At 37.5% G+C, this 15,199-nt stretch overlaps 1 protein-coding gene across 25 annotated transcripts in view; it reads right to left on the reverse strand.

The window, feature by feature from the left end:
* PPFIBP1 (PPFIA binding protein 1) overlaps positions 1-15,199 on the reverse strand; it is a 171,971-nt gene that overhangs the window by 38,425 nt on the left and 118,347 nt on the right. For 14 of the 25 annotated variants that reach the window (XM_063785798.1, XM_054664398.2, XM_016923746.4 and 11 more), the window contains exons 5-9: positions 10,934-11,020; positions 9,246-9,359; positions 6,945-7,076; positions 2,289-2,381; positions 378-492 (exon numbers count right to left, since the gene is read on the reverse strand). In XM_063785798.1, coding sequence (XP_063641868.1) covers positions 378-492; positions 2,289-2,381; positions 6,945-7,076; positions 9,246-9,359; positions 10,934-11,020 — 541 coding nt within the window. Of the gene's footprint in view, positions 1-377; positions 493-1,867; positions 1,961-2,288; positions 2,382-2,789; positions 2,903-6,944; positions 7,077-9,245; positions 9,360-10,933; positions 11,021-15,199 lie in introns of those variants that run through there. The other 11 variants (XM_016923742.4, XM_016923741.4, XM_016923739.4 and 8 more) reach the window with 2 other exon arrangements.

A 15,199-nucleotide genomic window follows, 5' to 3' on the forward strand; every position in this document is an offset into this window, starting at 1 on the left:
TCCCTTACTTTATCTAACTTCAGTTCTGAGGGCAACGATCCCGGGACACAGGGATGGTTCTTTTTAACTCCTTTGGCATAAATTCCCTTGCATCACAATTGAGACAAATCCATCCTTGTGATGAGAATTTACAGTCTAGTAATCTTAAACACCAAATAAAGTACAGAATTCCCCTTTTCCAGCTGCTGAAGAGGAAATTAATGGATTCCCAGTCACAGTAAAGAGTCTTGGAGAATCCCCTGTGGTTCTGGGCCTGGCTGGATTCTGCTGCTCTTTCTTTGATACTAAAACTACACATTGACTATCTTTGGTTTCTTTTACAGATTTTGGAGGACTTTAACAAAATGAGATGACAAATGTGAAATATATCTTCTTACCTCTATCAACAATTTCAATCCCTTCTCCTTTCATCTTGCAAACCAATTTTTCTTGTAGCCTTTTTACTTCAGATTCCTTTTCTTCTAGCTGTTCTTTTAAAGATGCCAGTTCATCCTACAAGTTACAAATTCATTTAAAAATAGCAGATCATGACTAAAAGAGAACATCAAAGAGCATATTAGCTCTTTAAATCAATTTGTTTTATGAATGAAACAAATCTACTAGAATTTAGATGCAAGCATCAGAAATCAGACAAGGGCAATGAAAAGCAAAAAGCAAGACTATTAGTAGAAGTCCTGTTTACAATAGTTATGGTATAATTATTTCAAGTTTCTTTGTAATCAAATTAAAAAGAGATCTTTTAAAGAGTAATTAGGGATGGGATAGCCCTAAGGTTTAAATCTTTACATTAAATTAAAAATATAACCAAGTTAATCAAGGAAGATAATCAAATTAGATACTTAGTGTCATAAAAGCAAAATAAAATGCAAATTGGAAAAGACTAGCTTGACATTTATTCGGCATTTCAAGTTGGCACTCATGCTTCCTTGACAAGCACAGAGTTTCATTCATGGGTAAGGTAGCAAGTCATGAACAATTTTAGTCAAATCAGGGAACTAAATAATTCACCCTCATCGCTAAGATACAAGGACAGAATCTCCTACAACAATGGGAAAAAATAAATTTAGAAAACAGATAGTGGAGCCCTCTTTTAATTTTTAACTATACAACTGTGTATAAGATTTCAAGTCCATCCTTCTATGTACTCATGTTTAAATTTTCAGTTTCCTTTCAGTAAAGAATTAGCTTTAGCAAACAAATTTTGCTGGCTGTACTTAACACAGAAAATACAGCTATGCAATGCTAAGAAGTACAGCTTTATATTCAACATCACATTTTACTTTCAGAATCTCTAAAGATATATTTATTACATTTAGTACTATGAGAAGATGTAGTTCTCCAATGAAGTGAGGCACTTGGCCCTATAGTTTTGACTTCTGGTAGGAGCAGAGTGGACAAGTACAAAAAGTCTTCAGTAGCACTGGCAGGAAGTGTGAACCTGTTCTCACCGTGCTGCTTCTCAGCAGTCATTTCTATTCACAGTCATGATAATATCAACTGCTGTACATTTACCATCAAGAAAGTCCCTAAAGAGGAAAATGACCTCTACTGTGGATACGAAACAGAATTCTTTCACAAGCGAATGTTTACAATTATTTTACTAGGCTTGGGTCTCAGATGGTCTAAGAGATTAATTTATAAATTCTTTCTTTTTACCTGTTTATTATTTTTCACCAATTATTTCATGTATTTCTGAAAACAACATCAGGGATCCCATTGTCCCTTCAATCAGCTTGAGGTGATTTGTAATCAACAGGTGACACACACACAGAATGAATGCACATGCCACTAAAAACATCATCACAGCAAAACAACACAAGCCAGAAAGCAACAGGCCATGGACCCCATCACCCAACGTCTACTACACCTTCAGTGACTCCCATTTTTGTTCCATCCGCTGCTTTTCATACTGCATCTGACCCACCTTGATTTTCATGCTAGAAAGTTTGGCCATTAAAGACTGGTAGAGAGACAGAGGAGTGAAAGAAAACTACAGATAGAAAAAGACAAGCTAAATAACCGAGAAAACAGTATCAGTTTATAAAGGAGGTTAGATACAACTCAGAGAAAGGGCAGGTTATGTTCTGTCGGATGAGTTAAGCCTTGTTTTTAAATTCAGATCAGTAGTGTTTAAATTCAAGGTTTCCAGCTTGGGGGGAAAACTTCATTTACTTTTAAAATACCTTCTTTATCATACATTAAGTAGAAAACACCTTATTTATATTATTGGGCATAGATGAATAGTGATGCCATTTGTTTGAAAATGTTAACCTGTGAGAAAAACTTACTTTGGTTGATTTAAGCTTTTTTTCATACTGAAGTCTCTCATTGTCCATTTCACTAACTTTTAACCTCAAATCATTGATCTCCTGAATCAGCCCCTGTCCAAGAAGAAACAAGAAAGTACATTAGGAAAGTGGTAACACAGTTACCTATACCTATAAAATAGCAGCTTGGAAATCTTAAGAAGTCACCAGCTCCTAGAGTTAAAGTTGTATGAATCAGATGAGACAAATGGAAATAAGTGTACCTCCTTAAGAACGAAAGCATCTTTCCATTTAAAACATTCCTTTAAATCCCCAATGCGTCTGCCTTAAAGTGATGGGCTTATGAAAATAAAAGGTGAGTATAATTTTGATTAAGAAAGGTAGCGTAATATCTATTATTTGTCAGATATTTCTATCCTAAAAATGACTCTATGCTATTTCACAGAGTGCTATTTCTATTCTATTTCATAGAATGCTATTTCATATTTTAAATATACCACATTCTTTAGTAAAGCCATTTACCTTTTGAACCTTCTCAATGATACATGGCTATTTAAAAAAATTTGTAATTTCTTCCTTTGTCCACAAAAATATGGATTGCTCGTCAACCCAATATGGGAGAATGGAATGAAAATTAAATCCTTTAAGCCATGAATCCTTAAGATTCCTGAAACAGCCAGGGAAATGTTTTATTTTTATTAAGTGAATAACAGGAACATGAGAATAGTCAAATCAGTTTTAATTTTGAGGACTATTTTAATTATCGTCATATATAACATCACAAAGTTTCTCAACTATTCTCTATTCTCTGGGTATGTGCATACATTTTAGCAATAGTGTTGAATTTTTATTAGGAGATTATCAGGGATTGAGTTTACTGTAAGTTTAATGACAATTTTCAACTGGAAAGTGGATGAGGGCCCTGCAGTTCACCTAATTTTATCATTAGACAATGAAAGAGAAACCAATCCTAGTGTTTATGTGACACAACACAATTTTGCACCTTTTCTACTGCCACTTTATTTTAGTGCTACTTTTTAAAGGACCAATTTGCTCACAAAACTTGTCCAAGAGCCCAGAGAGTAGGAAAGGAAATTAGAGTGTTAAGCAATATTAACTCCTCCAAAAGAGACACTCAAATACCCTGCATGGGAGATGACTTATTTTACTACAAGCCACAAAGATCCCTACAATGGTTACTATATTTTTGCTTCTCTCTCCCTCTCCTTTTTTTTTTTTTTTTAAGATGGAGTCTCGCTCTGTCACCCAGGCTGGAGTGCAGTGCCGCCATCTCAGCTCACCGCGACCTTCGCCTCCAGGGTTCAAGTGATTCTCTTGCATCAGCCTCCCCAGTAGATGGGATTACAGGCACCCACCACCATGCCCAGATAATTTTTGTATTTTTAGTAGAGACGGGGGTTTTACCATGTTGACCTGGCTGGTCTTGAACTCCTGACCTCAAGTGACCCGCCCTCCTCAGACTCCCTAAGTGTTGGGATTACAGGTGTGAGCCACTGTGCCCGGCCAGCTTCTCTCTTTTTACAAAGACATGCATGTATTCCTGCATCACAAATTCATAGACTACAGGACAAAATTATCCACGAATGCCAAAAATTAGAAGTAGAACAATGCTATATGAAATAAAACTTTGTAAACAGGAATTATTTTAAGCTTCCAAGTGTAATGATTCAAGTTCACAAAGGCTAAGAGAAGGGATGCTACAATAAAATACACTTCCCAGTAAACCCACAGGCTTTTAAATTGTTGTCTCTTATAAAATGGGGCAAAATATTACCTATCATAGTTACACAATTACACCTTAATAATGGCACAATACTTCACTTAGATGATGTCTATTTTCTTCTTATGAATTAGGTCACGAACTGTTTGACATTATTCAGTAACATATTTGTGATTCCTCAACTAACAGGTCAGAATTCAAGTCTAAAGAAAAAAATCAGCTTTTCCCAGTTATCTAAGCTAATCATCCTTGCATAATATGAGTCCTTAGTGATATTCATCAATATGATCTTTCTAAATATGTATTTTCCTACTTTCTCATTGCTAAGAAATACCATTGAATTCTTATCTGCTATTGTATTTTACAGCTTCCTTTCTTCTTTGCTCGTGCAAAGAAGAAACCACTGAAAAAAATGGAATTGTAAACTGGGATAATGTATCTGTTTTAACAAAAAACGACTCAACTATATTTCATGGCAATGCTTTAAATATGGTCTACATTTCCAACCTGAAATAAATCACATCTTCCCCTGACAACACAAGCTGGAAAATCTGGAAATGGCTCCCTAATGTAAAACTTTAAGAAACAGAATACAAACTATTTCAATCAATTTCTTATCAGAAGTTCAGTCCTTTTAAAAAAGAAAATTCCTGTTCCCTTTCAGAGAACTCAGGGCTCCCGCAGGAACTGAGTCTCTGACATGTATGCTCTTACCACAAGGGGGCACTGTTGAATGATGCTAATCATCTCCCATTAGCAATTCCAGGGACAAGTCCTGAATCTTCCAAAGTTTAAAGACTTGTACCCTCAGTCCTTTGGAAATGCCTATACTTCTTCCCCATGCCAATATTTTCTTGGAAATTAATATCCAAATAATTTAAAATTCTAAGAGAAAGTTAAATATTATGGATTCATGAAACACCCAGGAAAATATGTTTATTAAGGTAACGATAACAAGAACATGAGAATATTCAAGTTAGTTTAATGTTGAAGATTATTTTAATTATTTTCATATGTAACATCACAAAGTTTACCACATATACTCTAATCTCCGGGTATGTGCATACGTTTTAGAAATAACACTGAATTTTTATTAGAAGATTATCAGGGATTGAGTGTACTGGAAGTTTGATGACAAGATCACTTTGCATGTGATTGAGAGTGCATGAGTGAAACAATGAAAAAGTGGGGGAAAAGAAATTTGATTAAAAAAAGCAGCCAAACTCAAGGGATATAAATATTACCCTAGGCGCTTACAACAATAAGTAACACATCTACTGCAATTTAGTCCCAACATTTGGTTAACATCTCATATACAAATTAAGTTAACAACAGGTGAATATTTCCCCTTGACTTTGTGGACGCAATGTAGAAGACCACCTCTATCCATATCTACCATCAATTCTTCCCTGCAGCAGAGCTAGCTCCACTGCCATGTTGCCCATCTGTTGACTGAGTTTTACTATTACTTTAACCTGTGACTATGGGGTTAGGACCTGACAAAAAGAGGGGAAAGAGGAAAATATCAAAGAGATTTTTAGAGAAAATACAAAACCAAGAATTTTAAATTGGGTAACTTTCTAAGTCCTGTTTTAAGAGCCCCAGCTTCGATCAAATGAGAAACATGCTCACACAGGCGACTGACAAAGAGTTTTAAAATTAAAACATGGCTGGGCATGGTGACTCATGCCTATAACCTCAGTGCTTTTGGGAGGCCAAAATGGGAGAATTGCTTGAGGCCAGGAGTTCCATACTAGCCTGGGCAACACAGTAAGATCCTATCTCTTAAAAAAAAAAAAAAGATTAAAACATGAACCAAATGAAAGATTTCCTTTTGCTATGGAGGAAGCAAGACATATACCAAGACTTTCCATTGTGATTGAATCTTTGACAGAAAATTTAATTTTGAAAATAGCAGTGGAGTAAAACTTGTTATTTCCAAATATATAAAGAACTTTCCTATGGTGGATAATGTATGTAATGCCTGGTATCATGCTGGCTTATAGTCAGCGTGAAATACATGATTGAAATAAAAACAGAAGGGAAAAATAAGTAAACCATTTTCTCTCCTCTCTCCTTGGTACCCATTTTCTAATCCAGCATGACACCTTTCCATACTCCAACCAAGGAAACAAAATAGGAAGAAAAAAGGAGGGGAGATGGCCCTCAGAGAAAAGAAATCTCTGCAACTCTTTATACTTCATTTCAAATGTATGTTTCAAATGGATATGCTCTCTGTCTCCACCAAAAATCAACAGAGAGGTTAAGAACTTGCCAAATGTCACAAAGCAAACAAACTAGAAGGCCTGAATTCACAAAATAGAACAAACAATAAAGCTTGTTAAGCCACTAAAATGGATACTTCAAGTTACAGAATGTACCCTGATTTTTGTAGAAGTACAGTGAGTCTTATTTAATTGGAATGATTTACATGTGGAATAGACCAAAAGTAGAATGCCAAATTAAAAGACCTCAAAAAAGCTCTGTCTGTGATTTTGTGAGTATAGAATGTTAGCATGTTTTCTATACAGATTTTCAAAATCCAATTACATAGTAAATAATCAGTGTGCCTAAATAATAACTACTAGTGAAACCATGTATTTAAGCCCATTATTTACAAAATTAAGAAAAACAGTATGGATGGACGGATGCTCCAAACATCCTAAAGTCAAAAGTATTTCTAAAGGTTAATAAAAAGATTAATACTTCATATCAAAAGTCTAAAAATAAAAATTGCCATTAGCATTTAGTGATAAAAAGTCAATGTAATGAAAGATTATTCTTAAAATGAAGCAGGATGATGGTATGTAGTAATTAACTGCCTTCCTTGCACACCTCCAGGGAATTTCAACTTTGCCCTAGGAATGTATGTGTGTCAGAGACAAAGACAGAGTGACAGAGAGAGAGAGAGAGGGAGGAGAGACTGTATCACTCACCTCTGTGTCTCTGAACTTATCTTCATAATCCAATCTGTCCTTCTCTACAGCTGTCAGTTTCAACTTCAAGTTAGATATTTCAGCCATCAGATCCAACTTCTGAGTTTCTAAGGATGTCCTACTTAGAAGCTCCTATTATAATTTAACAGATACATTCAAGAAGTCTTTTATTATAAACAGGCACGTGAATTTACCTCATTTATGATCGCACAAAGCAGCACCTATCAAGTAGAGGATATAGTGAAGTATAATTACTGAATCTACACACTTTTAAAAAATTATTCACTTGAGGCTGGGCACAGTGGCTCACGCCTGTAATCCCAGCACTTTGGGAGGCCGAGGCAGGCAGATCGCTTGAGGTCAGGAGTTTGAGAACCAGCCTGGACAGTATGGTGAAACCCTGTCTCTACTAAAAATACAAAAATTTGCTGGGCATAGTGGCGGGTGCCTATAACCCCAGCTACTTGAGAGGCTGAGGCAGGAGAATTACTTGAACCCAGGAGGCGGAGGTTACAGGGAGCGGAGATTGCACCATTGCACTCCAGCCTGGGCAACAGACAGAGATTCCGTCTCAAAAATAAAATAAAATAAAATAAAAAAGAACTATTCACTTTAGTTACCCTCCTTTGAACAGAAATAAGCACATGTCAGTTTACTGAGGGAGACATATGTTGTGTAGATACACATGCATAAACCATATATATACTTCAGTCTGATGATAACATTGATGATGGTGATACTATGTTTGCTATGTGCCAGGCACCGGTTGTAACAAATACTATTTCAATCCTCACAAAAAACTTATCAGGTAGAAATTCTTATTATCCTTAATCAAAAGATGAGGAAACATAGTAACAGAGAGGTTAGGAACTGGCCTAATGTCATACAGGGAAAAAGAAAAAATAAAAACACAGCAGGAATGGAAACCTACGAGGTTTTGCTCAAGTGCATACTCCATCCATGACCTTACAGAGCCTCTCCTATATGTTAGATATTTTCTTTTCTAATTGTGTGGGTACATAGTAGGAATATACATTTATGGGGTATATGTTTTGATACAGGCATGCAATGTGTAATAATCACATCATGGAAAACGGGGTCTGCATCTTCTCAAGCATTTATCCTTTGTGTTACAAACAATCCAGTTATATTCTTATTTTCAAATGTACAATTAAATTATTATTGGCTATAGTCACCCTGACGTGCTACTAAATACTAGGCCTTATTCATGGAAACTATTATTTTGTACCCCTTCGCCATCCTCCACCTCTCCCTTCATCCCCCACTACCCTACCCAGCCTATGGTAACCACCCCTCTACTCTCTATCTCCATGGGTTCAATTGTTTCATTTTTAGATCCCACAAATAGGTGAGAACGTGAGATGTTTGTTTTTCTGGGCTTGGCTTATTTCACACATAATGACCTTCAGTTCCATTCATGTTGTTGCAAATGACTGAATCTCATGCTTTTTTATAGTTGAATAGTACTCCATTGTGTATAAGTACCACATTTTCTTTATCCAGTCATTTGTTGATGGACATTTAAGTTGCTTCCAAATCTTGGTGGCTGTGAACAGAGCTGCAGCAAACTCAGGAGCACAGATATTTCTTCGATATACTGATTTCCTTTCCTTTGGGTATATAACCAGCAGTGGCATTGCTGGATCACACGGTAGCTCTATTTTCAGTTTTTTGAGGAACCTCCAAACTGTTCTCCATAGCAGTTGTATGAATTTACATTCCCACCAACAGTGTACAAGGGTTCCCTTTTCTTCACATCTTTGCCAGCATTTCTTATTGCCTGTCTTTTGGATAAAAGCCATTTTAGCTGGGGTGAGATAGTATCTCATTATAGTTTTGATTTGCATTTCTCTGATGAGCAATGATGTTGAGCACCTTTTCATATGTCTGTTTGCCATTTGTATGTCTTCTTTTGAGAAATGTCTATTCAAATATTTTACCCATTTTTAAACTGGATTATTAGATTTTTTACTATTATATTTTTTCTTAATTATAAAACATATGCTATGGGTGAGAGGAAACCATCTGAATGCAAAAAAAGAAAATTAAAATAAGCCACAATCCTATTGACATTTTGTTCCAGATTCTAATTACATAAACACTTTATATTGTGTGCATGTGTTTTGAGATTATGCTACTCTCAATTTTTTTTTTTTTAATGTGCTGGTCTAAATGAATCAAGAAACTTACTGCTGCATCAGAGCAAACACAACATAGAAATGCAGCATCTCAAATAGTTCAGCAGGGAAATCCGATCTTGGTTCTGGCCTCTGCACATACCTGCTGCAGCATTTCTTCTGTGGCATTCAACTTCTCTCTGTGCTCTTCAAGACAAAACTCCAAATCTCGAATCTTCTCTCCCTGAGCCTCCACCTGGTCTGTTAACACACTTACCTGTATTTAGAGCAAAATAATGCAATGAGTGAAAAAGAATTTGGGTCCCACTGCATATGTTATTTCTCTAAATGGAACAAAAAAAGGAATGATCCTACCATTCATATGGTTATAAAGAAAAAAAATCTGAGAAGTACCAAGAAGACAGTGGTCCCTCACATTCCTATTTATATGTTGCTATTTGATTTAAGGAGGCCTATACAATTTGGAGAAAACTCGTGTAGATTAGGAATGTACAATACTTTTTGGTTAAAGCTACTTCAACCATTTATGAAAGACAGCATGTACAGAAGTTATCTTTTTAGGGGGCAGGGTGGAGATAGTATAAGAGAGGAAACAATGTTTGAAATAGAAATTATCAAAAATTTGATACTTCAAGAAGAATAAGAAAAAGAACCCGGCCAGGGGTAGGGGGGAGAGGTAGCATGCATGGTGGCTCACGCCTGTAATCCCAGCACTTTGGGAGGCTGAGGCAGGCAGATCACTTGAAGTCAGGAGTTCAAGACCAGCCTGGCCAACACGGTGAAACCCCATCTCTACTAAAAATACAAAATTAGCTGGCTGTGGGGGCATGTGCCTGTAATCCCAGTTACTCGGGAGGCTGAGGCAGGAGAATCGCTTGAATCCGGGAGGTGGAGGTTGCAGTGAGCCAAGATTGTGCCACTGCACTCCCGTCTCGGCAACAGAGCGAGACTCCGTCCAAAACAAAAACAAAAACAAAACCCAGGGAATTCAAATTCCATGAGCTCTTTGAAGATGACACAGATCATAGATGTGTTCAAAGTCAGGGGGGGCAACTCAATATACCCAAAGGTGCCTGAGGAGCTGTTGGGCTAGTCCTTCAACTCTAGTGCTTACAGCAGATCTTTGAGTTTTTCCTCAATAATCATCACTCAGTAAATATACTTCAATTCATTTTGCTCAATATACCAAAGAAAAATGTTTGTGAAGCATTTAAAACATTATGAAGAAGCAAACTCAAATTTAGCCCACAAGGAGGGTTCTAGTCACTGTTTTGTTTTGTCTCACACAGGGTAACATTTTTAAAATTGAAAAATTAAATATATATATTCTGATTTCAGACTCAGAAATATAAACTTACATATATTCAGATGTTATGCTATATTCATATATCTGAATTTCTGCTATATATTAAAATATACTTAAAAATCAGATCCAGTGAAGCATGGTGCTGCACACCTGTAATCCCAGCTACTTGGGAGGCTGAGGTAGGAGGGTTGCTTGAGCCTAGGAGTTCAAGACTAGCCTGGGCAATGTAACAAGACCCTGCCTCCAAAAAAAAAAAAAAAAAAAGAACAGATCAGACAACATTGTGCCCGTATTCAGACTGGTCCTGCAAGAGCTGAGGATGATTAATGGTAGCTCCTTTTAAACTGGGTGTAAACACCATCATTCTGCCCCAATCCTCACCACTCCCTATTGTGTACAGATGGCTTATCAGGCTTATTTCTATTAGCAGTCTGATTGCTGCAAGCAATCTGAATTTGCCACCCCAATTTAAAAGGCTTTGTAAGTATGCTGCAAGGAAAGAACAGTATTTAAAAATCACTTGCCTGAAGAACGAGGGATTCTTTATCATTTTCTAAACGTGCCAGCCTTTCTTGATACACATCTCCGTTCCCAGGTAGGTGTCCATTTGTCTGAAAAAGGAAATAATATGGGTAAGGCTGATCTTCTCTAAGAATGATATATTGTAGATAAATGAAAATCACAAGTGTCCTTAGTCCAAGGGGCCTGAATTGAATCTGCACAGCTGTCACTGTCAAACAGAAAATACGAGAATGCAATTTGGTTCATTTACCACAAAAGAGGTAAGACAGGCATGTTAAGCATATAGGCATGTTTTGCCAAAGTAAACAATTTCTTATCAAGCAGAAAATAATGACCCACAAGGAACAGTGGATACTGGTATTCTTCACTGAGAGCAGACACACACCCAGGGGCAGGCAAAGCTTTGTGAGTGTGTAGGGGGCACCCCAAGTTGTTGAGGTCTGTCTCTCTTCCTCCAAAAGCTTAAACACTCAGGCCACAGTGACTTCCCCTGGTAGCACAGACTAGCCTCACTTATCTCCATTTTAACACTTTTTGTCCTGATCTTATTAACTTGTGAGTTTGCTTCTTTGTATAACGTTACCTTCTATTCCAGGGCAGAGCCTATAATTCGTTTGGTAACCTCCCCAGCATCTGGCTCAGTGCTCTGTGTATATTGATGCTTACTTACTATTTCTTCCCCTCCCTCCTGCCCCCCACACTTTTTTAAAAAAATCATGTTTCAGTATATTTATGCGTGGTATAAATGCCAAAGGAAGTATAGATTGAGAAACGACGTATAGATTGTTTCTTCCTCAGCTGCCTCACATGCAAGTCATGAAAAAGACACACAAAGAGGCTCGCAAAGAACAGAAAACCTAAAAACACCATTTTGAAACGTATGTAGTAGCATAAGTGGTGTCTCTCATAATCTCAACATAACCATAAGATAATGTAATCCCAATAGAATTTCCTGATTCTTCATTCAAATACAATAGAAATAAAAGCCAGCTGAAATCCGAAAGTGTTAGATGGGGCCACCCAGGGTTCAACTGAAAAAGAAAATAATACCTTCAGATTTAGAACCAGAAAAAATACAAACTGTATAACTTTACTGCCCAGGGCACATCTGATGTGACGTCTACTGTTTTTCCAGAATTAACTGATACCATTGTTCTATATTTCCAATAAATGCAGTTTCCAGTATCAATTCTTGGAATAATAAAAGTCATGTGCTGGGAAGGGGGGAAAAAAAAAACAGGCCTTGAATGAAAAGGAAAATTTCAGAATGTTTTTTCTAAAAACTTTAGCATACTGAATACATTTTCCAAAAGGCCACTAAGAATCAGAGGCTAATTTAGTAAGGGTGCAATGCATATTTAGAGTGGATTAAAATTTTAAAATCAGCTGCTTTGCCACATACCTCTACAATTACCACGGCATAATTCTGCTCATATTGTTAACTGAAGTGCCCAGCATTAAATTACAAGTATTATGAAGAGTGTGATGGAGTGGCCTGGACAACTTCCATTCCTGGGGACTAACATAAAAATAAATTGTGCACAACTTCTCGAGGGCAGTTTTTTGGAAAAGAGCCAGGATGAATAACGCATGTTCTCAATCTTAAGAAAGTGCCAAGACAGGCCCTGTAGAGCTTTAAATTCCTTATTTTGATTATGGACATTAACAGGCATCTGTTTTTAAAATCCCATACAAGTAACAATAGTTTGGAAACAGATACATTTCAGTAAGTAGAAAAAAACTGCTGTTTAGTGAGGACAAAAAGTAAAACTGGCCAAGGGTGGTGGTGCATACCTGTAATTCCAGCACTTCGGGAGGCTGAGAATTGTGTGAGCCCAGAAGTTTGAGGCCAGCATAGGCAACATGGCAAGACCCTATCTCTTAAAAACAAACAAACAAACAAACAAACAAACAAAAAACTTAACCAAGCTTGGTGGTGTGCGCCTGTGGTCCTAGTTACTCTGGAGACTGAGGGAGGGGGATCACTTGAGCCCAGGAGGTGGAGGCTACAGTCAGCCATGTTTGCGCCACTGCACTCCAGGCTGGGCAACAAAGCAAGACTCTGTCTTAAGAAAAAAAACAAACAAACTGATCTTTCTTCTGGTTGGAGGAAATTATAGCAAGATGAGAGCAATGTTTCCTCCCAAGCTACTTTGATATGGAAGTGAGGTGTTCCAAAATCAGTTCTCCTAAATTAGCCCCAAATAGAAACAGATACTGAAAATTGACTCAGAATGAGCATATTTATTTTTCTCAATACTGTATTGATATTTACAAGCACTCATAATGCTCAAGGGTAGTTTAGTATATTAAAAGTCACTATAGGAACATAAAGCAGAATTTAAGAGTGATCAATGTTATATCCTTGTGTTAACTTAAGTAGGTAAAGACTGTTCTGTCCACCTGTGTTTATATTTCTGCCAATTTTGTTTCCTTTGCATTAAGAATGTTGGCAGTAAGATCCATTAGGTAAATACCCTATTGTCTCTATTCTTCCTTCAACTCCCACATTCTACCTACCAGGTCACTCAAAACCTCCCCATATATGGCATGCTCTTTCACACACTACTTTTATTCCTTCTGCACGGACCATCTTTTCCCACCCTTTCTTCTTCTTTCCCCACTCCTTAAGGTCCACCTCTATCGGGGCTTGGTCTGTGAGGTCTTCCTTGAATTCACTGTTTGCTATATGCCAGCGACAGTATCTACATGAACCTTCATTACAGCAGGCATTACTCTGAAAGCACTAAGGTTAGACTTGACTGCATACATGTCTCTCTCTTCTAATAGACTCTGCATTCTTTGCAAGTAGATTTGCCTTGGCATGTGACATACAGTGGGTGATAACTAAATGTCTGTTGAATGGAAGAATGACGATAGGTGTTCAATAAACACTGGTTGAATACAAGATGACTGCAGGTTTGGTTTTGATCTGCGCTTCTTGCTTCTCAGTGGGTCTTTATTTATGTGTCCTCTATAATCTGGTATGCACGCCATGGTTGACCTCTATCTAGACTGGCTCCTTTTTCCTCCTGTACTCTCTCTTCCCACTATGTTTAGGAGGTGATCTCAGAGCCTTTGTAATGGACAATAGTTAAGGCCATCTCGTGTGAGCTCCCTTAGACACTTTCTTCCTCAGTGCGTAATAGTATAATATATATTACCTCTTATTTCTTTCCTTTCTTTCGTCCTGCAGGCTTGGGAGAACTGATTCTTAACTCCTTCCTGAAAGCTCATCATTCCACTTTTACTTTGGAACCTTGATTTCCTGTTTTGCTGGGACCTGTTATCACCACTTCTACTTATCATTTTCCATTTCTTCCTTTTAATGAGCTTTCTTCCATTTTCCTTTGCAACAACTATCCCAAGGTTTTGTACCCAACACTCCGCTCACCTCCCACTCCTCCCTCTCAGATCAATCCGTCTTTCATAACCCATGTCTACCTCCTCTTTACATGGGGCAATTCTCCTTTCCCCATCTACGGGCTGACCTTCTGGGTCTTGTCTTAAACTGTGCTCTTTAGTGTTTCATCATATTCTGCCTCAGGTAGATGACTAATAATTTTATGTGAGTTGGTCACTCAGCCTAAGTTTCTCAGTGCAAAACCGTCTTATGTTTCTTTTGATTCTTCCATGGTGCTTGTAAAATCCTGAGCATGTAACTTAAAATGTATTTAAGTATAAACTCTTGTTGAGTCGATCTGACTTCCACAGCATATTAGAGACGCCTAAATCACTTTACCTTTCTACTTTAGCTCATGGTGCAACCCCTTATTGACCGCATTCAATCCAGCTAAGTCGAAATTGGAGTCAACTTGGGGACTTCAACAGTACAGTATCCAACCAATAGTGTGTATGCAGAGTCAGTGGGGGAGATATAACTCAACTGTAACATTGGTACTTTGATTTAATTAAGGAACTTATGGCCTCTGCCAGGTTTTCCTGGCACAATGGGGAGAAACACATCTAAAATGCTTTATCCCTCATAGAATTACAGAATCTTAGAGCTAGCCAGGAACCTCACCCGGAAAACGAATTCCCTGACTCTACATGGCAGGTGCTACACATAACATTAGAACACCATCTACTTTTCCCTTCACCATCTAAGTGGAAAGCCTTCTATTTATTTATTTATTTATTTATTTATTTTTGCAGTTGCAAGATTTAATATAGTGAAAACAGAGCTCCCATACAACGGGAGGGGACCCAAAGGGGGTTGCCACTGCCGGTTCGAATGCCTGGTTTATATCCCGATCATTGTCCCTCCC

This window comes from Pan troglodytes, chromosome 10, assembly GCF_028858775.2.
Source record: "Pan troglodytes isolate AG18354 chromosome 10, NHGRI_mPanTro3-v2.0_pri, whole genome shotgun sequence".
NCBI lineage: Eukaryota > Metazoa > Chordata > Mammalia > Primates > Hominidae > Pan > Pan troglodytes.